This window comes from Hypomesus nipponensis, chromosome 21, assembly GCF_054491055.1.
Source record: "Hypomesus nipponensis isolate SF chromosome 21, ASM5449105v1, whole genome shotgun sequence".
NCBI classification, from domain to species: Eukaryota; Metazoa; Chordata; class Actinopteri; order Osmeriformes; family Osmeridae; genus Hypomesus; species Hypomesus nipponensis.
In genome coordinates, this window is record NC_140381.1 from 7,435,631 (window position 1) to 7,461,956 (window position 26,326).

Below are 26,326 nucleotides of genomic sequence, written 5' to 3' on the forward strand. Positions count from 1 at the left end.
AAGAATGCCATGGACACTCTTGAATCCTTTTTTCCAAGCTTTTCGATTCTGAAGTCGAGTAGCCGTCGACGCCGGCTGTGGAATGAAATCGATGTCTGTCTTGGTTGGTGGGCAGCCTTCTGTGTTTTCAGAGAGAGAGAAAGAGAAAGAGTGAGTGGGAGGAATTTGGGGTGTGGGTTGTGGGGTTGATCTGGCTGGATGTGACTGACTTGATGTCAGGGAGGGGAGGGGAGGGGAGGGGAGGGGAGGGGAGGGGAGGGGAGGGGAGGGGAGGGGAGGGGAGGGGAGGGGAGGGGAGGGGAGGGGAGGGGAGGGGAGGGGAGGGGAGGGGAGGGGAGGGGAGGGGAGGGGAGGGGAGGGGAGGGAGGGAGGGAGGGCATGAACTAGGATGCACTTTGTAGGAGGTGTGGGTGGGACCAAGGTCAGGGGTGGGACCCCAAGGCAGGAATGCAAGGCTTCAGGACGCAGTCACAAGGAGCCACAATAGAAGCTCTTCTCTGTCTGGTGTGCGTGCGTGTGTGTGTGTGGGAGAGAGATATCCTACCCTCAGTAACATCAAAATATCTTTGGGGTTTCAAACCGCTACTGTATGTCGAGAATGATATCAGTTTTGGGTTTACCCACAGTTATAATCACATGCTGAATCTTAAACGATGAGCAATGTGTGTGTGTGTGTGTTACAGTACGACCCAGAGAGCTCAGGCTTCATCAGTACGGAGCGCTTCAAGGACCTGCTGGATGCCCACGGCTCAGAGCTCGACCCCCACAAGCTGGAGGTCCTATTGGCCCTCGCCGACGGCAACGCCGACGGGAAGATCTGCTACCAGGACTTTGTCAACCTGGTAGGTCACTCGGGTCATTTCCTCTCTGTTGGGGTGGAAGTGATGTAATCCTTGTACTGTGATTCGTCGCGGTTATGGATAATGCTCAGTGATTGGCTGATATATATTTAGACTTGTGGGCATATAGACTTGCGAGTTGCAACTTAGGAGTGAGTGTACCAGGTGATAAGATGGTCTAGAGAGTTGGAGTAAAAAAACAAACAAACAAACGAAGATCAAGCTACGTTGATGGGAAAACGGTGAGAAGAGAGTCTCACTCTCATGTTCTCGTTTCCTTCCTCTCCCTGTCTGTCTTATCTCTCCTATCCCTCTTTCCTTCAGAGTGAGCCATTGTCTGGCACAGTGGGCTGAGAACCTGCCTGTGGGCAGTCAGAAGCTGGTAAAAGAGCTTGTTTGCCATTGGCTGATCCCTGTCACATGAGAGGTCAGAGGTTAGGGCGTGGAACTGGAAGTGGGACAGCGAGGAATGAGGGGCATGTGTTTACTGTGTGTGTGTATTTAGCATAGGGCTATTGTTCCTGGTAGGACCCACCCACCCTTACCCCCTGTGGCTCTCATTCACTGTCAGTTACAACAGAAGTTAAGCAGGGAGGAGGAAATCTGACGGATGGAGAGAGGAGGAGGAGGAGGAGGAGGAGAGAAGGAGTGAAACGAACAGAGCCAGTCTGCCTTCTTGCCTCGTTCTGTCTTTACTTCGCACCGCAGCTGACAGTGAGATTGTTAATAATAGCCAGGGTTCTGTCTCTCTCTCTCTCTCTCTCTCTCTCTCTCTCTCTCTCTCTCTCTCTCTCTCTCTCTCTCTCTCTCTCTCTCTCTCTCTCTCTCTCTCTCTCTCTCTCTCTCTCTCTCTCTCTCTCTCTCTCTCTCTCTCTCTCTCTCTCTCTCTCTCTGTCTCCATCTTTTTTCTCTCTCTTTGTTTCTCTCTCTCTCTCTATCTCACTCTTTCCCCCTGTCTCTTTTTTCTTTCCTTCCTACCCCCCCTCTGCTCTCTCTCCCACCTCTCACTCTCGCTCGCTCGCTCCCTCTCTCTCTCTCTCTCTCTCTCTGTGTCTTTCTCTGTCCTTCCTCTGGTTTTATCTTCCAGCCAAAGAGATTGTCCTCGCTACTCTGTCCCTGCTGGCTGAATGCCAATCTCTCCACCCCTCTCCTCGCCTCTGTTCTCTGCGGTGGGTGAATAGATAGAACGTCATTCCCTTTCTCTCTTTCTCTCTCTCTCTTTTCTTCATTGAACAGAGGATAATAGAAGAAGAATTGTGCTTTGCCAGAGGAATCAGACTGTGTCTTTATGGGCCTGGGTGGAGAAGCCCGGAGGGGGATGTCTGTAGTGGAATGTGTGTGTGTGTGTGTGTGTGTGTGTGTGTGTGTGTGTGTGTGTTGATAGGCTTCTGTGTGTGTGTGTATGTTTATGTATTACGGTGTGTGTGTGTGTGTTTGAGAGATACAGACTGTATATGATGTTGTTATGTGTGTGTGTTTGTTTAAAGAAGTACAGACTGTGTGTGTGCCACTGTTTGATCTTGCTCTGCTTGGCTCTGAGTCGGGAGGGCCCATGGAAACTACAGTCTCTCACTCATAACTGTCTCCCCAGCCTCAGTAATTGGGGTTGTGTGAAGTTTATCTCAGAAGAAGAGTTATCAGAAATATCAGCTTGCCGGAGTTGTGAACTTCAGTCCCTAGCTATGTCAATATATCAGGCTCAATCAGTCTGATCCGAAAACTCGCAAGCGGCAACTGATGTTTTGGCAAGATTAAAGCCTTTCAGTTTGTGGGGCACAACATCGATTAGAAAAACGCTGTTTACAATTGTTGCTGCCGGTGGAGGGTGTACTGTGAGCCTCCCTCCCTCCAGTTTGTAAAGGTCAATCCATCCGTATTCATTACAAACAATCTGTTACTCATCGACCCTTCACCTCCTCCAGACATAAATATATTCAATCAGCCGTCTCATCATCTCTAAATAGCAGAGATAAAACAGTCGCGTTTGGCAGCAGACAGCAGCACATTAAGACGGAGTTATGGAGCGGGAAGGCCGGAGATGGGGGGAGGTGGAGGGAGGGAGGGAGGGGGTACTGCGCTGGGCCGAACGACTCGAGGAGAGAAGAAATGAAGAGACTCAGACAGGCTGGACCCAGACGTAGACGTCTCCTCCAGGAGAGACCAGCATCTGGTCCGCCTCCAAACAGCTCCCGCTCTCCCCTCCGAACGTGGAGTCTCTCTTCTGCTGTATTGTACTCCTGACAGGCGTAATGTGATTCTCAAAGGTTGTTAGTTTGCTCAGTCGAGCGGATCATTCTCCGTCGCTTCGTTTTCCTCTGTCTTCGATAGTTCCATGGATATTTAGTAGGGTGTTTTTTCCCCTCTCTGACTATGTCATCCTTTTGCAATCTTTGTGTCTGAAAGTCAAGGGGAGATTCCAGGGTATTGTAGTGTTTCTGCGGTATCCTGGTCCAACGGTGGTGACATCATCCCCGGTCCATGTTCTTAAGGAGCTCTGTGAATTTTGCTCGGCTTGGGGGCTAGCATGGGGGAAGAAGGCATTCCTTTGTGTGAGGTGTGTGCGTGTATTTGTGTGCGTGTCTGAGACAAGAGGGTGTGTGAGTGAGTGACTGTCTCAGAACTGTGTGTGTGTGTGTGTGTGCGCGTGTGTGTGAGAGAGCAGGAGGACTCTGTGTTTAGACAGCAGCTGCCAGCAGTGTTTGGGACGAGGAGAAGGGCTCAGCGGTTGCTAGGTGATGACGGAGGCATTCTGTTGCCAGGGCAAGGTGGGAGGGTCTTGCAGCGTGGTCGCTGTCACATTAAGAATGAGGAGTTGTGTGTGTGTGTGTGTGTGTGGGTGCGGGCTGGCCGGCATATGTGTGTGTGTTTCTTGTAAGTTGTAGTTATTTTGTAAATAGAAATAGACTGTATATAAACGTCGCAGATTAAACGTTAAAACGTTCTTTACCAAATATATTTCTTGGGTAGAGCGGAGCCAATATGCTCCTATATTCAAGAAAAGAGAGTGACAACAGCTGCATCACATAAACAAGCGTGTCAGTGACACACATCAACCTGTGATATAGAATCCTATCGCTTTTGTACTAATGCTAGCCTCTCTCTCTCTCTCTCTCTTTCCCTCTCACCCTCTCTCTCGTCCTCTTCGCCCACCCTCTCCATCCTCTCTCTCTGTTTCTCTCCGCCCAACCCTGTCCATCCATCCATCCCTCCCTCCAGATGAGCAACAAGCGCTCCAACAGTTTCCGTCGGGCCATCCTGCAGGGGGGGCGTCACCTGAAGGGGGCGGGGCTGAGGGAGGAGGTGGGGCTGGGCCTGTCCCAGAGGCTGGTGCGCCACGTGGCCTACGAGACCCTGCCCCGGGAGATCGACCGCAAGTGGTACTTTGACAGCTACACCTACTGCCCCCCTCCCTGGATCATCCTGGCCATCACCATCGCTGAGGTATGGGGTGGGGGTCGGGGTCGGGGGGTTGGGTGAGAGATGGTGAAGTTTGGGTGGGGGAGGGGGGGTGAATGTTTGTCAAACTCCTCATGTCAAGGTCTCTTGTCATTTCTGTGATATCCATGGTGGGACGGCAATTAGCAAAGTAGCATTCCCTTTGCAGGAACTCTCATTTCATTTGACATAAGATCATACAAGAAGATGCCCTGTGAATCCGCTTGTACGCACCCTGGACTCTACAATAAACGCTCCATAAAATGTGACCTTCCCCTCCCATCCCCTAGGTGGCGGTGTTCATGTACTATGGCCTGCAGCTGGACCGCTGGGTGCTCCAGGTGTCCAGCCCGTCCTTCCTGCGGAGCCCTCTGCCCTACCACCCCCAGCTGAGAGCCCAGGCCTGGCGCTACCTCAGCTACGCCTTCATGCATGCAGGGTGAGTGTCTTGATGGCCGTGGTGCTGGGGTTGGTCGTGGGTTCGAATCCCTTTTGGGTGAAGGGAAAGTAAAACGGGGGAGGGGGGGGGGATTCACCAGTAAGGGAAGAGAGGGAATTGTAAGGATATGTATTCATGATTATTTTGAGGACATGGGATTTGAGCCCAATGCCCAACGCGGACGGATGAGATTCGAACCCGTGGGGCCTACGAGAAACAGGAAGGATGACCAGCACCGCAGTATTTATCCTTTAAAGGACTCTGCTCCCAAAGGCATGTAGAAAAGGTTCCCATTTGGAAGACGAGAGCCATAGAACTAGATCAGCAGTAATTGAATCAGAAGGTCATTACATCCAGCCTCTCCTAGAGTAAACCTCAACCTATTCATTATCACTATGGCCCAGGTCAGTGTTTTATCACATTGCTGAGTAAATGGAGACTCTGGCTGTAAAACACCTTCATAAAATGCTAATTCAATTAGACTGGGCCAGGTGGTCGTGTCGTGAGTGACTGTGTGTGAGCGACAGAGGAATGGATGGATGGATGGATGGATGGATGGACAATGTGCTGCTGAAAGATAAACTGGCCTCGGGATGTGTGTGTGTGTGTGTGTGTGTGTGTGTGTGTGTGTGTGTGTGTGTGTGTGTGGGGGGGGGGGGGGGGGTTAGATGGATGTGTAATGTGCATTGATCACCGGCAAACGAATTGTCATTCATCACGAGCCCGAGGGGACTTAGAACAGATGGGAGTGCACATGCATGCCGGTTGTGTAAGCAAAACACGTACTCACACACGCACACACACTCATGCACATACATATACATTAGCCAGGCAGACAGACTACAAAGTATTTGACACACACACATACCGTTATCAATGCAAACACATGCAAAAGGATGAAGAGGGGCTATGATAACCCGAAGCCTGCTATTGAACCAGCCCAAACCCCAGCCTGCACACGACAGCCTCTGAAGCTCGGGGATGCTACATGGAGGGAGCGCTTGAGACGCGCTCCCCTGCGGCCCTCCAGCCTCTCCAGTATGATGTCTCAATATTGAATCAGTGTTTGGCTGCAGCCGCCGTGAGCTGGCACTGAGTCGCTGGCTCATCAGATGACTCCTCTTCCTCTCTCTCCATCTCTTCCTCTCTCTTTCTCTCTCTCTCTCTCTCTCTCTCTCTCCCTCCTTCTCTCTCTCTCTTTCTCTCTCCCTCCTTCTCTCTCTCTCTCTCTCTCTCTCTCTCTCCCTCCCTCCCTCCCTCCCTCCCTCCCTCCCTCCCTCCCTCCCTCCCTCCCTCCCTCCCTCCCTCCCTCCCTCCCTCCCTCCCTCCCTCCCTCCCTCCCTCCCTCCCTCCCTCCCTCCCTCCCTCCCTCCCTCCCTCCCTCCCTCCCTCTCTCTTCACCCCCTGCTTTCTGTCTCTTTCTGTCTTCCTCTCTTTCTCTTCTTTGTCTCTTTCTGTGTATTTATCTCACTCTGTCTCTCTTACTGGCTCTCCTACATCTCTGATGCTCTCTCTTTTGTCCCTCCATCCCCGCTCCCCATTCCTCACTCTCTGTCTTCCCCTCCCTCTCTCTCTACATCCTTAGTCACGATGCTGGACCACTTACAGGCTTATACGTCGTCTGCCTCTCTCTCTCACTCTCTCTGTCTGTCTATCTGTCTGACTAGCATGGACTTATCAGACTGACTTGAGTGTGCACACACTCTCACTCACAATACACACACTCTCACACACTCTCATACACACACACACACATACTAACTCACACACACTCACTCACAATACACACACTCTCACACACACATACTCACACACACACACTCACTCACAATACACACACTCTCTTACACACACACACACACACACACACACATACACACACACACACACTCACACACTACACTATGTAATCCCCTCAGAAGCTCAGCATCACTGATCCTTCCTATCCACGACACCCACAGAATGCAAATGTTGGTCCACAAACACAGACCTTGGTGTCCAGCGACCCCTTAAACACACGCACACAGACGACCACATGAACACATGTTTGCACACTTGTGCATGCACACACACACACAGTCAGACCATTTCAAATGGTCAGTATTTAAAGCCAAACAGATGTTTAAAGCCAAATTCTAGAAAATCATGAGAAATTGGCACTTTACGAAAGTATTTTCAAAATACTTCATGATAGAAATAGCAAGACTATATGCTCAAGAAGTCTTATAACGCGCAGAAACCAAACAGGACGCTGTGGGAAAACACCATTAAATCCATTTGTTGTTGTTTGTGTGTACAGGCAGTGAGTCTTGTATCTCTCTCTTAGCTATTGTGTTCAGACAGTAGCATGTCTGGTCTCTTAGGAGAGCAGCCGCCTGTACTGTACAGAGTATCCCTCATGTCCTCGTTAGCAGAGAGGGAAATAGATGGCTCTTGTTATCTGGAGTGTAGCGGCCTTGTGTGTTTAGACAGGCCTTTTTCAGCCAATCAATATCCCCTATTGTTATCCGCGTCCATATGGGGATTCTCTGCCTAGCGACATGGGTAGGCTTGATTTGTTCTGTGTGTTTCAGTGTGTTTGTGTGTTTTTGGTGTGTGTTTGTTCATTCATTGTGTGTGTGTGTGTGTGAGACAGAGAGAGAGAGACAGAGAGAGACAGAGAGAGACAGAGAGAGACAGAGAGAGACAGAGAGAGACAGATCTGGCCTTGGTGGTTCTGGTCTAGATCAGGCATCCTTTACACGCTTCATGTTGTAAATAGTCAGCTTAAAGCTCTCAGTGTGGAGAGAGAGAGAAAGAGAAAGGATGTGAGAAAGAAAGAGAGAGAGAGAGAAAGAGAGACTGGGGTAGGGACTGGCAGGAGAATATGCTAACTCCTATTTTTCAGATTCTGCTGTGGCACCCAAATGTGACAATGCTGACCGTGTGTGGGCATAAAGGGCGTGTGTGTGTGTGTACAGCACGCTTGTGTGGGAATCTGTGAGTCCCAGGCTTAGATGTATCGATGGTGTGTATGTGTGTTCACAGGGTCTTGCGTAGACAGCGTGTGTGTGTGTGTGTGTGTGTGCGTGCGTGTGTGAAAGAGACCTCTCCCTGGAACGCGAGCTGTGGGATTTGGGTGAACTCCCAGCAGCCACCTCTCTCTATCCTGTGTGTGTGTGTGTGTGTGGGATAATGTGTTGGCGGAGGGAGACTGTGTGTGTCTGTGCGTTTGTGTCCGTGTGGGAGGACAGGTGATATACAGTATAATACAAATCCCATCATCTGTGTGTGTGTGTGTGTGTGTGAGAGAGGATAAAGCCAGGTCCAGAATGATTGTCTCACTGAGGATTTTGTGCTTATGTAGAGTATACAGTACCTCCAAACATCAATACGAACATATGAACAACCTTTCAAAGCAGACTGATTTCATGGCTGTACATGACAATATCAGTCCTCAGGATATTGCCAAGTGCTGGGTTTGCAAACACATCGGTAGAAAATGAATTATCTGACGGATGAACTGTATAATGTATGCATTGTACAATATTTGATGTTGTGTCTGTGTGTGTGTGTGTGTGTGTGTGTGGCAGGATAGAACACCTGGGTCTGAACATGGCCATGCAGCTGCTGGTGGGCGTGCCTCTGGAGATGGTCCACGGAGCCCTGAGGATCGGACTGGTCTACGTGTGTGGGGTTCTGGCAGGTACAGGACGGCCTCCTTAGGACAAGACACACACACACGCACAGACACAAACACTCACACACACACACAGACATAGACACACTAAGACATATACATGCACACACACACACACAGACATAGACACACACAGACACAGGCATAGACACACACACACATACTCACAGTCATAGACACACACACACACACACAGACACAGGCATAGACACACACACATGCACACAGTCATATGCACACACCCACACAGACAGACACAGGCATATACTCTTAGGATGTGCATCTGCTTCTCTGAGGCCTGATGCTATATCTCCATGTGTTTCCAACTATCCGATAAATTAAAGATACAAATGAAGTAACTGCTAATCTGATGTGGTGTGATTCGACACAATTTGATTTGACACAATTTGATTCAACACAATGTGATTTGGCGCAATGCAATGTGATGCTGCATAATATGATGCCATGCAATTCAATATAGTACAGAATGATAGTTAGATTTGTAATCATTTGCCTTTTTTTCTGAAGAAGACATCCAAATCATTAAAAAGTGCACATTGTTCCTCACATATTTGTTTTCTCGTGTGCATTTTTATTGCGGCACAGCATATTTTGCTAATTTCTTGCGTTTTGCCAAATTGTCCAGTTCTCTTGAAAATTCGAACGTAGCATCAATGTGATTCTCAGGTGTTCAGTGGAATGTGTGTCTCTTTCATCTCCATGATAATCTGTGACTGGCCCAAACGCGCCTCCAACTTGCCCAAGACACTTGACGAGAACTGGCTACAAACAGCTGTGGCGATGAGAGAATGCACTTGAGAAACAGTTTAGAGAGGATCAGTCTTCAGACTATCAAACTATTGGTCACAAATTATTATTCATATTTCTAAATATGAATACCTCCAGGTATACCTCCAATAATAAGTATAACATACACTTTTTTGAACGGTCATTTGCATTTTGAACTTTAATGTCGGTGCACCGTTGAGAATCGGAGGATGTTACCGTCCCTTTTGCATACACTCATGCAGCACATACAAACACACACACACACCGAAGGAGACATGCCCAGACCCAGTTCACAGATTCACCCCACCCCCTCACTCACACACACACACACACACACACACACACAGAATGTGGGAGTAACAGCCTTTCATCTCCATAAGAGTGCCCACGCGACAACACTCAATCTGCATGTGTGTGTGTGTGTGTGTGTGTGTGAGTGAGGGGGTGGGGTGAATCTGTGAACTGGGTCTGTGCATGTCTCCTTCGTTGTGTGTGTGTGTGTGTGTGTTGTGTGTGTGTGTGTGTTCATATCCATCAGACTACACCCCCACTGTGTGGGGGCACCAGTCATTGAGGGAACACTCACGTCTGGGACAGATGGTCCTGTGTTCAGATGGGTGGGGGGAGGGGAAGGGGGGGGGGGGGGGTACAGCTCTCACAATGAGGAGGGTCAACACTTCCCAAACGTGGTGCCACAAGAGAGGAGAGAAGAAGAGGAACGAGGGGATATGGAGGTGCAGAGGAAGATGGAACTGCCAGAGGATTAAAGAGAGAGTCCGAAGGGAGGGAGGGAGAGAGGGAGAGAGGGGGGGCGAGGGGGAGAGAGAGAGGGAGCAGCTGAAGAAGAGAAATGTCACCACCCACTCAATAGTGACATTAGCTGCTAATATCATTCCAGTGTGCAGCCTGAGGAGGGGGGGGGGGGGGCTGCGTCCCTGGCCCGGATCGACCTGGCCCAGCCTGATTCGGCTCAGCGCGGCTCAGTTGATAATCATGTGACCCTGGGCTGTAAACAGGACATGTATGTAAGATATCATGGCCTAATCCCACTTTACCTCTCCAGCCAAACAAACATGGCAGAGATTTACAGTCCCCTCCGGAACTCTGTTCCAGATTAGAGGGGATTTGGAGAGGAAATATTCCAGGAACGGTGTGTGTAGGGGGGTCGGGAGATTAAAGTTTGGGCAGGGAAATGATGCCCTGTGGCTCTGTGTCTGTGTATCTGTCTGTCTGTGTGTGTGTGTCTGACTGTCTGTGTGTGTGTCTTTCTGTCTGTCTTTCTGACTGTCTGCCTGTCTGTCTGTCTGTCTGTCTGTCTGTCTGTGTGTGTGTCTGTCTGTCTGTCTGTCTGTCTGTCTGTCTGTCTGTCTGTCCGTCTGTCTGTGTGTGTGCACATTCACAAGTGTGTATAAATCAAGCCTGGTAGCCGCAGCTGTGGTGGCCTGCAGCTTGACACCCCCAAGAAAAGGGCCACACACACACACATGTATACATCAGCTATCAGACTGAGGAGGGAGTCTCCAGGGGACTGCTGTGTTAATTAGATATCGACCCACTGCAGGGGAGGGGTTAACTGTGTTAGTCTGTCTGTTTGTGTGTGTGTGTGTAACCTATTTTTGCTCTGTGTGTCTGTAACCTCCTAGATGGTTGTCGGTAGCTATGGTGTACCTGCTGGGATGTTTGCGTTCCTTTTGACTGGCGAGGCCGTGGTTGGGCGGAGGGTCCAGGTCAAGGGTCACGAGGGACCCAGGTGATCCGGGGAGGGGTCGAACCCTAACCACTCTCAGACACGCTAATGATCCAACGCACTCATACTCAATCTTGCTCAAAGGGCCGGTACAATGATGTACATCCGCAAATGCATGACGTGGACATAGAATCGCGCACACACACACACACACACACACACAGCTTGAGAAAAGCCTCACCTTTGACTGCCTCAGCCTCACTCCCATGTCCAGGCTCCCCTCTGTGGCCTAGTTCGAAAGAACACGCAACAAGCAAGACAAACGAGCTGTCGGTTTAGAACCCAAAAACAGACCCCCGGGGAGGGTTGAGATGGGACTGGAAAATTGAGGATTTATTCAGAGTATTGAGGGTGTGTGTGTTAGCTGGTGGGGGGGGGCTGAAACAATCATATTAACAGGGAGAATTGCAGGGGTAACTAAGATATGGTCTATTTATACATGAGCACCTTAGACACAGGAAATAGGGTGTGTTCACGTGCGTTTCCTGGGTAGTGTGTAATCATCAGCTTAGATTGTTGGGCAGTGACCGATAGCACTAATTAGACACACACACATACACTGGCTCTCAGGCCACACACCCAATTTCACCCGACACACATTTCAATGACACACGAGAATAGTCTTGGACACTCGAGTTTCCGGGACACTTTGCACACAAGTCTACACACAGTGCAAGGCCTGTTTTTTGACAGTTGATATATTGTAAGAAGAGAAAAGCATGAAGGCCTTAATCGTTTATGTGAGTGGTACTTTGAAGGTGCTTGAAAACGTTACTGAATACTAACCTGAAGAGATTCCATTTGCGTTTTTCTCTTTTGTCGAGCACTATTGTTAGTCTTCCCTTTTTCATTTAGAATTCACCGACTTCCAGATAGAGGAGCGGTGCTACGTATGAGATCCCGCCGTGTTCAAAGAGTGATCAAAAGTACATTGTGCGAAAGACAATGTCCCTCACAAAGGGTTGTGCTGTCGAGTCATTTCGAAAATGATGGGTTCGGGTTCGGAAAGTAATTGGAAAGTCCTTGAGTTTGAGGTCCTCCGTGTGCTCTCCTGGTCTGGTCTCTCAGTCTAGAGAAGTCTCTAGAACAGAGCAGGGTCGGTCCATCTCCTTCATCTCGCTCAATTTACTGACAGAAAGAGGCCATTGGAAATATGGAAGCACCTCGGGAATAACTAAATCAAAGGCCTTTGTGCGCTAACTGACTCGGCATGTGTGTTTGTGTATCTGTCTCTGGCTCTTTGTGTGTGCGTGTCTGTTTCTCTGTGTCTGTGTGTGTTTCTTCCTCTATGTGCATGTGTGTGTCTGCAGTTGTGTGACTGTCTGTTTCTGTGTACGTCTGTGTGTGTGTGTGTGTCTCTGGGTGTGTGCTTATTCATGCAGTGTGTAGAATCACCCCAAGCTGTCTCCCAAGCTATAAATAGCCCCGCCCCTGATTAAGATGCCTTATCCAATCATCACAACAGGGAGTGATTGAACATCGTACAACTCATGCAGGCCTCTCGCTGTCAGCCACAGGCCTGCTAGATTACCACACCAGCCCAGTACTTATTTACTTCCTAACACCCAGCACACATGTATGTGTGTCTACGCATGCTGAAGAGGTCTGTCTTTGTACTAAAGAGACTTCTTCAACACTTTGTGTGTGTGTGTGTGAAAGAGAGAAGTCACTGACCACCTCATGGTTCCTTTGCTGCGTAGGCAGGTGTGTCCTATGTAGTTGGCATCAATAATTCACCTCATTCAGGCGCTGAGCTAAGGAGTCGGGAGGATATACTGGGGATGCACCCCCCACCCAGGGGGTGTGTGTGTGTGTGTCTGTCCATCTGTGGGAGAGTGTGCGAGGAATTTGTCTGTTTGCACTCCCTAAGAACACTGGGAAGATTCTATGCGGGTAATTCAATACTTTCTCTCTCTCTCCCTCTCTCTCTCTCTCTCTCTTTCTCTCTCTCTCTCTCTCTCTCTCTCTCCCTCTCTCTCTCTCTCTCAATCTCCGCCACACTCTTGTCTTTCATTCTATCTCCCGCTCTCTTTCTCTCTCAGAGTCCCTGTCTTCCTCACATTTCGTGCTCATTACCTGCCAATCCCAGCTGCGTATTGGTTCTGTCTGGGCACCCGTATTCCCCTCTTTCACGGGGGGCTGATTGAGCCTTTTTGTACACCCGGGAGGGATCTGGTGACACTGTCTGTCAAACAGAGTTGGTGCCAGTTCATTTCAGTGACATCTAATCACGGGCCGGACCGACAGGGCAGAATCAGAAGTCCGTCTCATGCAGAATTAGAAAGGGATTTATTCGCCTTGAAAGTTTGCACAGACAAGGAATTTGCTCTGGCAGGAAGGTGCATACAATAAACATATAGGAATCTTACGTTTAAATATGTGGTCTAACTATACTAAGGGGTACATAAACTAGCAATACAAAGTGGGAGAAAATGAAAATGAAATATACAATAAACAACCCATTAGAGGTCTTCCTTTAAACTGGTGCGCCACTGTAACTTTTGTTGTCGCTTTTGTATTGGCTGCTCAAAAGATACACACACACACACACACAAACACACACACACACAAACACACACACCCACACACTGAATAGCGCCATCTTTGTGCTTATTGAACATAACAACGGCTGTAACTGTACAAGGCGCATTGCTGTATGAATGAATCGCTTTCCATTGAATTTGAAGCACCCCTACTGATGGTGCCCCGGCCGCTGGCCATGAATTGCTCCATTGATTCATCGAACGTGGCTGTTGCCGGCTCAATGCTGATGTTGACCTTTGCCCTCCGCCCTGTGTGACCCTCCTGCAGGCTCCCTGGCAGTGTCTGTCACGGACATGACCGCTCCGGTGGTGGGGTCATCTGGAGGGGTCTACGCCCTGGTCTCTGCACACCTGGCTAACGTCGTCATGGTAGGAGTTATGTGTGGGCGCGTGTGTGTCTTGTGTTTCCGTGTGCATGTTTGTTTTTCTGCCTGTGTGTGTTTCTCTTCATGTGCGTAAATTGCGTGTGTGTGTGTGTGTCTTGTGTTTCTGTGAGTGTGTGTGCATGTTTGTTTGTCTGCCTGTGTGTGTGTTTCTCTTCTTGTGCGTATATTGCGTGTGTGCTAGGTGTGTGTGTGTGTGCGTGCAGAAGCCTCTTGTCTGGAGATGAATATCACATCAGTCAGTGCTCCTGTCTCATGGAGGAGCAGGGCTGCATCAAAGCACTGCCTTCTGCCCAGCAGGTGCTATGGGGTCTACACATTCCACACATACCTCCTGTCAGTTACTCTGCACACAGACGGAGGCTGTTTGTGTACTTGCGTTTCAGCATGATAGAAAAGGGGGGGGAGGTACAGCTCTGACAATGAGGAGGGTCAACACTTCCCAAACGTGGTGCCACTAGAGAGGAGAGAAGAAGAGGAACGAGGGGATATGGAGGTGCAGAGGAAGATGGAACTGCCAGAGGATTAAAGAGAGAGTCCGAAGGGAGGGAGGGAGAGAGGGAGAGAGGGAGAGAGGGAGAGAGGGAGAGAGGGAGAGAGAGAGAGAGAGAGACATAGAGACAGAGAGACAGAGAGCGTGATGTAAACGGCCTGGGCTGGAATCGAACCCGGGCTGCTGCGTTAACGCCTTGGCCTATATGGTACACGTTCCCCCCTGTAAGCCGACAGGACTGCTCCTGTGTGGGCATATCTGAAGGGTGTGTGTGTGCGTGCTGCATACTGATGACGAGTGTTCAGCACATTCGGCGTGTCCCGCTCTGAATCTCATCATCGGCCTCGAATCTGATTTCAGCATCGTTGCATCCTCGCATCCCTGTTATCCTCCCTGCTCCCCCTTGACTGTAGCTGAGGTCTCGCCTCCACAAGAAAAAAACTCCCAGGGTCGTGACCTTAGTGGGCAAAGGCCCCTAAGGAGGGGGGGGATTCTGTCTGTATAAGTGGATATACCCCCCTCGTCAAATATTTACACTTATGGTTCATCTGCAACAGTGGTTCTCAACCCTGTCCTCAGGGACCCCCTGTCCTGCTTGTTTTAGATGTTTCCCTGCTTCAACACACCTGATTCAAATGCATTCGTTCGTTACCAGGCCTCTACAGAGCTAGATAACGCCCCTTTTATTTATAAAACATGCAGGACAGGGGGTCCCTGAGAACAGGGTTGAGAACCACTGATCTTCAACACACAGGGGTCAGGATACACTTCACCCCTGACCTCCTCAAAGAGCATCATTTCAGATATTGGTGCCGCCGGGCTGTGCTGGGTGAGGCCACGAGGAGACGGGGGAAGATGAGGAACATATCTGGGTGTCCAATCCTCAAGTTTTTCCGCCGTCCCTCTCGTCTAGTCCATTTTCCTTTCTCTTCCTCGGCTCATCTCGTATCTCTCTTCCACAGTGGAGCCGGGCGCTCCTCTGTCAGTGTGAACCTCCTCATCTCTGATGTCTCTCTCTCTTCCCTCTCTCTTCCCTCTCTCCCCCCTCCCCCCCATATATCTTCACTTATTTCTCTCTCTCTCTCTCTCTGTCTCTCTCTGTCTATCTCTGTCTTGCTCTGTCTCACCCCCTCTCTCTTTTTTCCTCTCTGTCTCTCGCTCGGTCTCTCTCCCTCCTTCTCTCCTCAGAACTGGTCGGGGATGAAGTGCCAGTTTAAGCTGTTCAGGATGGCCATGGCTCTGGTGTGCAGTAAGTCCTGCCTGGGGTTTTTCAAAGTGTAAACCCCTCCAGTCAGTTCTCCTCTGCACTGGGGAACCTCCCTACTTTCTGGTTTATGTGGATCATTACGGGGGGAAAAAGAAAGTAGCCAGTGGGACCATCAGTACATCAACCTTGTACATAAAACGGGCTGATCTTGACCTAGATTGTGAAGTGGTCTGGCCTTGTGGGTTGGTAATGAATAGATGCCAAAGAAATAGGCTCTTCTAGGATTTTATCAGCGGTGCTAATGGTATTTCTGGAGATGATAAGGATGTCCTCTTTCAGGAAAATAGTCCTGACATTTGCGATGGACTGCCTCGCCAACCTTTGAATGTACAAATAGACAAAACGTTGTCGTGGGCAGCTATCCTCTTCTTTCTTCCTTTCTTTCTTTCTTTCTCTCTCTCTCTCTCTCTCTCTCTCTCTCTCTCTGCTCTCTCTCTCTCTCTCTCTCTCCCTCTTTCCCTTTCTTTCTTTCTCTCTCTCTTTCTCTCTCTCTCTCTCTCTCTCTCTCTCTCTCTCTCTCTGCTCTCTCTCTCTCTCTCTCTCTCTCTCCCTCTTTCCCTTTCTTTCTTTCTTTCTCTCTCTCTCTCTCTCTCTCTCTCTCTCTGCTCTCTCTCTCTCTCTCTCTCTCCCTCTTTCCCTTTCTTTCTTTCTTTCTCTCTCTCTCTCTCTCTCTCTCTCTCTCTCTCTCTCTCTCTCTGCTCTCTCTCTCTCTCTCTCTTTCCCTTTCTTTCTTTCTCTCTCTCTCTCTCTCTCTCTCTCTCTCTCTCTCTCTCTCTCTCTCTCTCTCTCTCTCTCTCTCTCTCTCTCTCTCTCTCTCTCTCTCTCTCTCTCTCTCTCTCTCTCTCTCTCTCTCTCCCTCTCTCTCTCTCTCTCTCTCTCTCTGCTCTCTCTCTCTCTCTCCCTCTTTCCCTTTCTTTCTCTCTCTCTCTCTCTCTCTCTCTCTCTCTCTCTCTCTCTCTCTCTCTCTCTCTCTCTCTCTCTCTCTCTCTCTCTCTCTCTCTCTCTCTTCTCTCTCTCGCTCACTTTCTCTCCTTCCCTCAGTGAGTGTCGAGTTCGGCCGGGCCGTGTGGCTCCGGTTCTACCCCCCGGCCTTCCCGCCCTGCCCCAACCCCAGCTTCGTGGCCCACCTGGGGGGTGTGGCGGTGGGCCTGACCCTGGGCGTGGTGGTCCTCCAGAACTACGAGCAGCGGCTGCAGGAGCAGTCTCTCTTCTGGATCTTCTTCTGCGTGTACGCCCTGTTCGTCCTCTGCGCCGTCTTCTGGAACGTCTTCGCCTACAGCCTGCTGGATGTCCGGCTCCCCCCGTCTCCTTGAGCTCCGGACTGGCTTCTCTTAGCCGCACACTCCCCCCTCCACCTCACCCCCCCCCCCCCACACACACACACACACTCTCCCATCGTTCCAGAGCAAGGGTGGCAAGATGGCCGCCACTTGGTGAGTCTAGGGAGGACGAGGTACCTCCGTTCCGAATGGTTCTGCTTAACTGGATTGATACGAATGTGGCGCCATTCGCCCTGCACCCCTCTCACCCCCCCCCCCCAACCCAGTGGTGCCTATTGACGAGGAAAACTCTCCAAATCTGGAGCTGATTAGGAGACCTAGCCTCAGCCAAGGATCATATGGTTTCAGGGTTTGGTGCCATATACTTCTAATGTACCACAACAGGATGAGTCTGAAGATGACCAGTGTTATATAGCAGAAGTGGAACAGGATATCAGTTGATATCGCTTGGCCGAGTCTTTGGGTCTGTGCAGCCAGATTTGGCCCTTTCGTTCATGATGCTCCTGGTTAATGCGTGCCATTGGCTCAAAGAAACATTGTCGTGTTGAGCGCTGTCGTAACCTCAAATGTGTGTGTGCCCTTGTGTATGTGTGTGTAGAGTATGGTGTGTGTACTGTCTGTGAATGCACAGTTCGCCGTGGTAGGCGGTGCTGGTATGCTTAAACGACTTTGTGAAATCATTTGGTTTTGAAATAACCAACACAGAGACAGTTCAGCCTTTGTTTTCCAGGATGTTGCCAAATGATCTCACAGCCTTTAGCATCGAAGTGACAAAAAAACACAAGTGGAGGACTGTTTTAAGTGTTATTTAAGCTCTCTCTATTGCCTTTTTGACTGTCCTGTATCGGTTGGGTCAAATATAATTTGGTCCCTGCATTTGCATATGGGAGACAAAATGGATACTTGTAGTCGGTTCGTTAAGCTCTCAACAAGTCTGTTGCCCTCCATCCACGAAATGAATTTAAGCTACGGGGTTCAAATATCCCTTGATCCATTCCTGTAGTCTGAAATGGCTTTCCAACCCATCATTTTCCCTGGTCGGACATGGATCCACAGGTGAAAGAATGGAAGGCTTAACCTCTTCCAGGGTGTTTGCCTGACCCACTCCAACCATCAGACCAATGACCGGAGTAAAGCAAGACGAAGCGGCAACTATTAATACCACACTGACGTTTTCCTGGATTGGATGCTGTGTTCGTATCACATAAATCCCAACAAGTCAGACCTCACCCCCCCCCCCCCCCCCCCCCACTCACTGTTCTGCACCGTTCCTTAACGTACACGTACAGTACACTGGTAACTGCTCGCACAAAACAAGCTAAAAGACTTTAATGATAACAACATTGATATTTTAACATGCAATAGCTGGTGATTTTCCTAACATGGACATAGGCCTATCGGTATTAGCTGTAATGTGTTCAGTCGGTCTGCGTTGTGATGTTGTGATCTTGTATCCTGTTAAAACGTTGATTGAAGGGGATTTGGGATTGTATATAACAAGGGCTATAAGGAAGAAGAAGAAAAAAAAAACACAAAAGATGAGTCATCGATAATATTTTAACATGTGCATATTTTGTAGATTTGATATGTAAATATTGGAATACATTAAACAGTTTTATAATGAAACAAAGTGTGATTTATTCTTGACAAGTGTCTGTCTTATTGAAATGCCTGTTTTCTTATCCACAATCCCCTTTTGTTTTATTACAGAGGGGCTATTTAGACCAGACAATAACATTGTTGCACAACCACACACTACAGTACTTCAAGTACAACTGACTTCAGTAAATTGCAGTCAAGTTTTTTGTTTACAACAAAATGGGAGACAAAATCCAACAGGACCCAGCCTTAGCTGTGAAGATGGCAAAACAAACTCACCCTCCTTCACAAGTCATGATCTCCTCCGGTCTTTTTTGTGGTCGAGGACAGTCTTACCCGCCTTTTGCAGAAAGTAAAGTCTTGTAGGCTATAAGGCAGGTTTTGTCCCCAAAAACAAGATTAACTTGAAAGTACTGTTTAGGTATGTCTTTTGTCACGGGTTGTTGCAACGCAAACGGGACATCAAAAGGTGATCAATGAAATGCGTGTGGACACGAGTCGGCTGTAACTCATCAAAGCGATCCTGTCACAGTAGCTATTATGGCCTATGTCACTCATAAAGAGCAGCAGCCTCGAATGCATGAAATGAAAAATGCATCGGAAGGCATTAAATCTTCTATTTCCCGGCATACATGTCACAGCCATCATTTAGGCTACCTGGGAAAAGGGGAGTGTGAAAAGCTGTCCTTTGTACTAGACAAAGGGAAGGCATGGCCAACAATAGGAACGTAATACGATTATAAAAGTGGCACAGCTGAATATTTGTTTATAAACTAGCACGAAAACATGAGTACAGAAAAGTGGACCTTATGCCCATGAAAAGTAACACGCGGTCGCCCTCGTGTGGGATGTGTGGGTATTACATTAGCCTTGAATGCCATCAAAATGACAGAAATGTGCCAGTAGTGGCGGAATCCACTTCCAGGTTGGATTGAACGATTTCTCAGGGGTAAATACATCGTGCTATAACTTAACCCACTGTTGTCAAAAAAATCACACGCAAACACACACCCAAAAACGACTAAGTTAAAAGAAAATTGTTTTTCCTTTTTTTCTGTCCCCGAAAATGGACAACGGTAATAAAGATTTAAATAAAGACAAAGTCAAAATATAAATTATTTTAAAAGACTTGAAGGTGTGGTTCCATACATCTTGTCATATTTTGTCTGTTATTATAAGAGTATGCCGTGTGTTTTTTAAAAGTCTAACTCCTCTCGAGAAGTCAACCGGAAATTGAATTCCTTATTGAGGCTGGCTTCATCCTGGTAGCGCCATTTTCGGCGTTGTCACAAGCAGCATGTCGCTATTCTTCACCAGATAATACGATAGGATTTTAGTGTTTATTTGTTCGCCAACTACTTGAATACTCTCCAAAATGGGACGGAAGAAGAAGAAGCAGATGAAGCCATGGTGCTGGTATCCTTTGGATTTGTTGAACAAAACTCAAATAGGAATCAAATGGAAAAGGATGTCGTACAGCTAGCTATTGTGGATTGCTATCTCTTACTAGGCCTCATTGGACAGTTTGTGTTTAGCTAACTAGCGTTATTGTTTGAGAAGGGTAATCCATGTTGTCTAACAATTTAACCCACTGTACAAATGAAAGGTTATTTATTGTTTATTCAAGCGACGTATATCAGTCCTTCAAGACATGCGTTGATGGTATTATGAATCTTCAAAAAGCCGAAAAACATACCGTTAGCAATTTAGTTAGCATTACTACAACCACGCACACGTTAGTTAGCATTAAGCACTGTTTGTGGCAAACATTGTTCAAGTGGAGTTTATGTCGTAATGGTATTTGAAGTATCGATTAAACATGTTTAAACCAATGTTGCTAATGTAGACCTAGTTTATATCCTTGACCTCAATTTCCTAGGTATTGTAACCGAGATTTTGACGATGAGAAGATTCTCATTCAACACCAAAAGGCTAAACATTTCAAGTGCCACATATGTCACAAGAAATTGTACACGGGTCCAGGTCTGGCTATTCACTGCATGCAGGTTGGTATACGTTTGAAATTCTATTAGTTCAGTGTAACAAGAAGCCTTCCTATACGCTGCTCATACACTAGCGCTGTTAACATGGTTGTGACGTTGTTCGACATTTCAGGTTCATAAAGAAACTATTGACGGGGTTCCAAATGCCATCCCTGGAAGGATAGACATAGAGCTGGAGATTTACGGCATGGAGGGAATTCCAGAAAAAGACATGCAGGAAAGACGACGGACATTGGAACAGAAATCGCAAGGTACGCTAAACGCTAACCTCTCATGTACGTCTCACATAGGGAGATTTTAGAGGGGGGGGGGGGCAGCACCCTGAGCCAAACGTGTCAATTCCTCATTGAACCCCCCCCCCCCCCCCCCCCCAGAGAGCCAGAAGAAGAAACAGAACAACGCGGACGACTCGGACGAGTTTGACGACGACGACGAACCGGGGCCCTCGTTCCAGCAGCCCGCCGCCGCTCAGCCCCAGCCGGGCTACGCTCCGGCCATGGGCCAGCCCGGCATGCCCCTCGGGTCTGGGGGGCCGGGCATGCCGCCAGGGAACTACTCAGGTACACACGGTCGCTCGCTTCCCACCCGAGGGCTTGCTCCCTGGGGAAGGTGTGTGTGTGTGTGTGTGTGTACGCATCAGAATCTTAATCAGAAGTAGAGAATCACGCTTGACGTCCACGCTCCTCAGTGAACAGGCTCCTCGTGCATCAGTTGGGGAAAGGAAGAAGGTAAATGAACTCTGGCACTAATGACTTCCCCCTTCTATCCTCCTCCTGGCTCAGGCATGCCCCCCATGATGCCAGGCATGCCCCACATGATGCACGGGATGCCCCCTGGGATGCACGGCATGCCTCACGGGTGAGTACCGAGCCGACCTCCTGGGGAAGCCCGTCCCTTTGGATCCGTACATGTGACATTCTTTGCCAGCATATAGCAAGTCAGGGGCGTGTTCTCAAAACTGGGCGTGCCGTGTTGTTGTAGGATGATGTCAATGGGAGGGATGATGCCCCCGATGATGTCAGGGATGCCCGGCATGCCTCCAGGTGAGCGCTGGTCTACGTTTTTTTTTTAATGTATTTTTTTCCAAGTTTTAAGCATAGTGGGTTTTATTCCCTTTTAATTGCTTAACGCCGTTATTGTGTTTAACCTGAGTTTAACCTGAGTTTAACCTGAGTTTAACCTGAGTTTAACCTGAGTTTAACCTGAGTTTAACCTGAGTTTAACCTGAGTTTAACCTGAGTTTAACCTGAGTTTAACCTGAGTTTAACCTGAGTTTAACCTGAGTTTAACCTGAGTTTAACCTGAGTTTAACCTGAGTTTAACCTGAGTTTGTCCTTCTTCCCCCAGGAATGCCGCCCCACATGGCCCACCGGCCTGGGATGCCCCACATGGCCCAGCCGCCCACGGTAGCAGGGATGCCGGCCCGCCCGCCCGTCGCCGTCGCACAGCCCGCCGTCACCAAACCCCTGTTCCCTAGCGCCGTACAGGTGGGCGTGGAGAAGGAACTGCTTGGGCCTCACCCATGTCTTAACTCCTGTCTGTTGCGAGCAGTTTGGCGCCAGTCACTTCCTGTTTGTGGCACAAAGCGCTTCCTGAATGAGTCGGTCAACTGAACCGACTGCTCAGGTCCCCCAAAAAACGACCATGGATCTGAAATGTTCTCCCCATTCCTCAAATTCACCTCCTATCCCCTGACCTCGGTGTGGACGTACTCGCTCACACCTTTTCTCCTCCTCTCACACTAACTCACTCTCTCACTCTCTCACTCTCTCACTCTCTCTCTCTCTCTCTCTCTCTCTCTCTCTCTCTCTCTCTCTCTCTCTCTCTCTCTCTCTCTCTCTCTCTCTCTCTCTCTCTCTCTCTGTCTCTCTGTCTCTCTGTCTGTCTCTCTCTCTCTCTCTCTCTCTCTCTCTCTCTGCTGCAGATGGGCTCTCATGCTCCAAGCACAACACCTCCGCCTGCAGACTCTCAGTCTGCAGACCCTCAGTCTCCCCCTTCTCTGTTCCCAAACCTGGCACAAGTACGCAGGCAGGAGGTCTCCCAGCTACTCCGCACGGCTCTCGTGGCATGCAGCTAACAATGAACTCGGCCTGGGTGTAGAGGCTTAACGGAGATGTCGTGATGACATGTGTTAATGACCTGTGTTTTCACACAGGCTAGACTGCCCTGACGCGCCTCAAAGAAGGCCTCGTAATTGTCGAGTGGCCTGTGCATGTTTGTTTTTTTGGTGTTTTATTTTTTGCGTTACCTAATCCTACTAAGACACGAGTAAGATGGCAGACTTGTTTGATCTGTTTATCTCTGGCATGACTTGCATTTAGCTTTTTGAAGAAGAAAAAAAAAACCCCAACACACAAACATTTCCCCTGTATTTTCTGCACCTGATTTCATCACGGTTTCCTCGTCTTGTGTAACAGCCGGGTTTGGTTGCTTCATTGCGTTACGCAAACTGGCAGGCATCCAAGTGTTTCGCCCTTCTCTACTTCACAAAGGGCTGACATTAGGATTTTAGGCCTTTTTTTTTGTTGCCCCCCCACCTGATCCAATGAGAAAAAGGTTAACTGGCGATGTGATGATAACTAACGGTTTTGTGGCAATCTGTAAACTTTCCGTGGCTTCCCACTCACTTGAGTGTAGAACAGGATCCATGGTGCTTACAATAGTGTTCTTGCAGCGTGCTTTGCACTGCCAAAAAAGGTGTTTTCTAAGTGCAAAACCATCTTTTTACACCATTTCTGGGCCACATGCAAGCACAGAGCTCTGCCCACAACTGGGTGATGTTGCAACCCCAGCCAGCCATCTTACGGTTCTCCCCTCCTTCCCTCTCATCTCCAGGCCCAGCAGACTGCCCCAGGAGCGGTGGGCACCAACCCCCACAGCGCGGCCGCCTCCGACCCTCCCAAAGCCACCTTCCCCGCCTATACCCAGCCCTCTGCCTCTTCCTCCTCCACCTCTTCCTCCTCCAACCCCTCTAGCAGCACTGTGGCCAAGCCCCCGGCCACAGTGTCTAGTAAGCCTGCCACCCTCACCACCACGAGTGCAACCAGTAAGTTGATCCACCCTGATGAGGATATCTCGCTGGTAAGTTGCTTGAGCGTTGCGTTTTGCCCTTTCACAGTAAGTAATGTATGACAAGGTTTACCTTTTTCCTGTGATTAGACAGTCGTTGCTGGATTTTTAGATCACTGGGTACACCGAATGGGTGAGGTTGTTATAGTCTTGATAATGTCCATGGGTCCAAAAATGGGACGGTAAAAATGAACCCCCCACCCACCCGGAGTGCATTGTGAGCTCAAATTGAACGCACCCTACTTTTTTGACTAAGGTTTAGGGTTAATGTGTCAACTAGAACTAGGTGCATGTACTTGCTTGGTGTTTGTCCTTGCACTGCCAAGGGAGACAGCCACGTAGCCCTCAGTCTGAGCGTGCCCCCCCCCCGGCTCTTTGTCTCTCCCTCCCAACAGGAAGAGAGACGGGCACAGTTGCCCCGGTACCAGCGTAACCTCCCGCGGGCCGGCCAGGTACACCTGTCTGCGCCGCCCGTGGCGGCCGTGGGCGGCATGATGCCCCCTCAGCAGGGCATCCCCCCACAGCAGCCTGGCATGAGGCACCCCATGCATGGTAAGAGCTTCAGCTGCACGCCGGCTGGAAGGAAGTGACCTCGGGCCTGGTCCACACTGGGTTCCAAGTTCACAAGCTTACTTGGTTACCTGGGGCCAGTTTCCCCAGACATGGACCAAGCTTAGGCCTAAAGTAAGAGAGAGCGATGAGGTTGAAGATCTCCATTGAAAAGGTGTTTGGGCTTGGGACTAGGCTTGATCCATGTCTGGAAAGCTGGGCCTTAATGTTCCAAGTTACTTGATACTAAGATATTCGATACTGCCCAATAGATGCTCTGAGATACTCGATTACTTAAAGATGCCAAGCTTTTGGTCCGTTTTTGGTCCGTTTCGCCAACTTTGCCATCATGCGTTTTCATGGTTGTTGATTGGTGCAGCCGTTGACACCCGTTTTTCGATTTGTGTTTCGAGTTGAGCGTGTCTGACAGTGTTGTCTCTGTCCTCCCCAGGTCAGTATGGGGCTCCCCCCCAGGCCATGCAGGGCTACATGCCTGGAGGCATGCCCCCGTATGGGCAGGGCCCTCCCATGGTGCCTCCCTACCAGGGAGGCCCTCCCATGGGCATGAGGCCTCCCGTCATGTCTCCAGCTGGGCGCTACTGAAACTCCAGCAACACCACCATCGCCCCGACCCCCCCCTTCACTAGGTTTGGAGGTTAAACCTTTTCTCAACTTGTTGCTTTTTTGTTTTTTTTTGTTTTAAACAAACAAACCTAGCCCAAGCCAATGAGCTTTAAAGACCAGGGACGGTGAAGAACGTAAAAAAAAAATACATGTTTGCAACACACGGACATTAACATTTACATCTTTTATTGGGGGTAGGGGAAGTAACTCAAACACCACACAACTTTTGACGCCAACTTAAATAATCTGACGCATGTACATGATTCTTTCATGTTTCACTCAGGTTTGTAGATGTGTGTTTAAAATATGGTTCGTATTGTTTTGAAGCTGCTGGAGTAACATGATCGTACCAACCCCTTACGAAAGGCAAGTTCCTGTAAATATATGATTATTTCTTTCTTTTTTTTTTGTTTTAGTTTTTTTGTTTGTTAAATGGCTGAGGCCCTCACAGCATGTTTAGGTGCTGTTGGACTCCAAGTCCCCAACTATGGTTGGTGAGGGTCTCTGATGACTGTGATGATTCCAACTGTTTAGGTAGTCAAATCCCTGTTCCAGCCTCTAGCTCGATTCCTTTTTCAGGTTTATTATTCCATGATCAAAAAGGGTAAAAGAAAACATGTGTGCTGTCTTCTGTATTGTTTTAAAACTCTTCTGTTGTAATAAAACCCACTTAAAATCCAATGCTGGTTTTTCCTGGCCTGTGGATGGGAGTCGACATGAAGGTTTGTACCGTTATTAGACTTGAGATCTACTGGAGAATGACCCGTAGAATTTGGGGCTCATGCACCATCTCGATAGTTTATCCTGGCTGTCATGCTGCACCGTGCATGTTAGTGCGGTTGACAGAGAGACCATACAGTTAGATTTGGCCTTCACATCAATTACTCATGTCCTCTGGGTGCAAGACCTATTTTCTTTGCTGTAGAATGTAATTATATCTATATATATTTTTTTTTTGAAGAGAGCGCATTATTAACTTAGAAATTGCCCCGTCCAATAGACCTAATATAGAGTGAGTATCTGCAGTTTTTGACATGGTGGCAGTGAGATCTTTCTGCCAAGTAATTCTACGGAAATTGTCCTTAGCTACAGACGCACCCAGGGAACATGAATTTGTCGAGCTGAAAAAATGAATGGTTCTTGCGTGATGCTATCAGATCCTGGTGGGACGAGTCTAATGTTGCCCTTCTACTGCTATGTCTTTGTCACCTAGAGCACATCTTTATCTGCCTTTCAGCCTAAAAAGCAAGCCACCTGGCATGACAGGTCAGTTTATCCTGTAAGTACCCTCTGTTGTATTCTAGAGTGGCTGTCTCCTATAACCACTGGACTTACATGTTGTGGGACACTTGAGTTATCTGACACCATTAAACGATGTATTTTATTTTATGATCCAAAGTTTAAGAATGTGAATGTACACTTTTTTTGGAAAACGTTTCACATGTATTGTTGTGGAGTGCCATGCTTGCCTTTATGTTCCTGTCTGTCGTTGAAGCACTCAGGAGGGCAAAGTCTCTGGAAACAAATGTTCCCTCTCATTGGGTAAGTAGTCTGTCATGAGGGCAGTTATAGCCACGTCTGACTAGTT

General features: G+C 48.7%; 2 protein-coding genes across 6 annotated transcripts in view; both read left to right on the forward strand.

The window, feature by feature from the left end:
- rhbdl3 (rhomboid, veinlet-like 3 (Drosophila)) overlaps positions 1-18,267 on the forward strand; it is a 37,207-nt gene extending 18,940 nt beyond the window's left edge. For 2 of the 3 annotated variants that reach the window (XM_084686060.1, XM_084686061.1), the window contains 7 exons: positions 684-842; positions 4,056-4,280; positions 4,565-4,713; positions 8,286-8,398; positions 13,740-13,840; positions 15,536-15,596; positions 16,656-18,267. In XM_084686060.1, the coding sequence (XP_084542186.1) occupies positions 684-842; positions 4,056-4,280; positions 4,565-4,713; positions 8,286-8,398; positions 13,740-13,840; positions 15,536-15,596; positions 16,656-16,927 (1,080 nt within the window). In that variant the 3' untranslated portion in view covers positions 16,928-18,267. Of the gene's footprint in view, positions 1-474; positions 843-4,055; positions 4,281-4,564; positions 4,714-8,285; positions 8,399-13,739; positions 13,841-15,535; positions 15,597-16,655 lie in introns of those variants that run through there. The other variant, XM_084686062.1, reaches the window with a different exon arrangement.
- Positions 18,268-19,753: 1,486 nt separating this feature from the next.
- On the forward strand, positions 19,754-25,419 carry znf207b (zinc finger protein 207, b). 3 transcript variants are annotated; one of them, XM_084685942.1, is made up of 12 exons: positions 19,754-19,909; positions 20,373-20,499; positions 20,609-20,747; positions 20,871-21,056; positions 21,279-21,354; positions 21,478-21,539; positions 21,844-21,983; positions 22,421-22,516; positions 23,332-23,577; positions 23,961-24,117; positions 24,566-24,761; positions 25,066-25,419. In XM_084685942.1, the coding sequence occupies exons 1-11, from the start codon at positions 19,869-19,871 to the stop codon at positions 24,715-24,717; spliced, it is 1,422 nt and encodes a 473-aa protein (XP_084542068.1). In that variant the 5' UTR covers positions 19,754-19,868; the 3' UTR covers positions 24,718-24,761; positions 25,066-25,419. The 3 variants fall into 3 exon arrangements, with proteins under 3 accessions (XP_084542068.1, XP_084542067.1, XP_084542069.1); XM_084685941.1 differs by having other exon boundaries at positions 24,566-25,419; XM_084685943.1 differs by lacking the exon at positions 22,421-22,516 and having other exon boundaries at positions 24,566-25,419.
- The last annotated feature ends 907 nt before the right edge of the window (positions 25,420-26,326 follow it).

Bases quoted from the DNA above. Each gene is read 5' to 3' on its own strand.
- znf207b (XM_084685941.1), top strand. From the start codon at position 19,869: ATGGGACGGAAGAAGAAGAAGCAGATGAAGCCATGGTGCTG. The intron at 20,748-20,870 runs GTACGCTAAACG...CCCCCCCCCCAG, and splicing joins ATTGGAACAGAAATCGCAAG to AGAGCCAGAAGAAGAAACAG. The intron at 24,118-24,565 runs GTAAGAGCTTCA...TGTCCTCCCCAG, and splicing joins CATGAGGCACCCCATGCATG to GTCAGTATGGGGCTCCCCCC.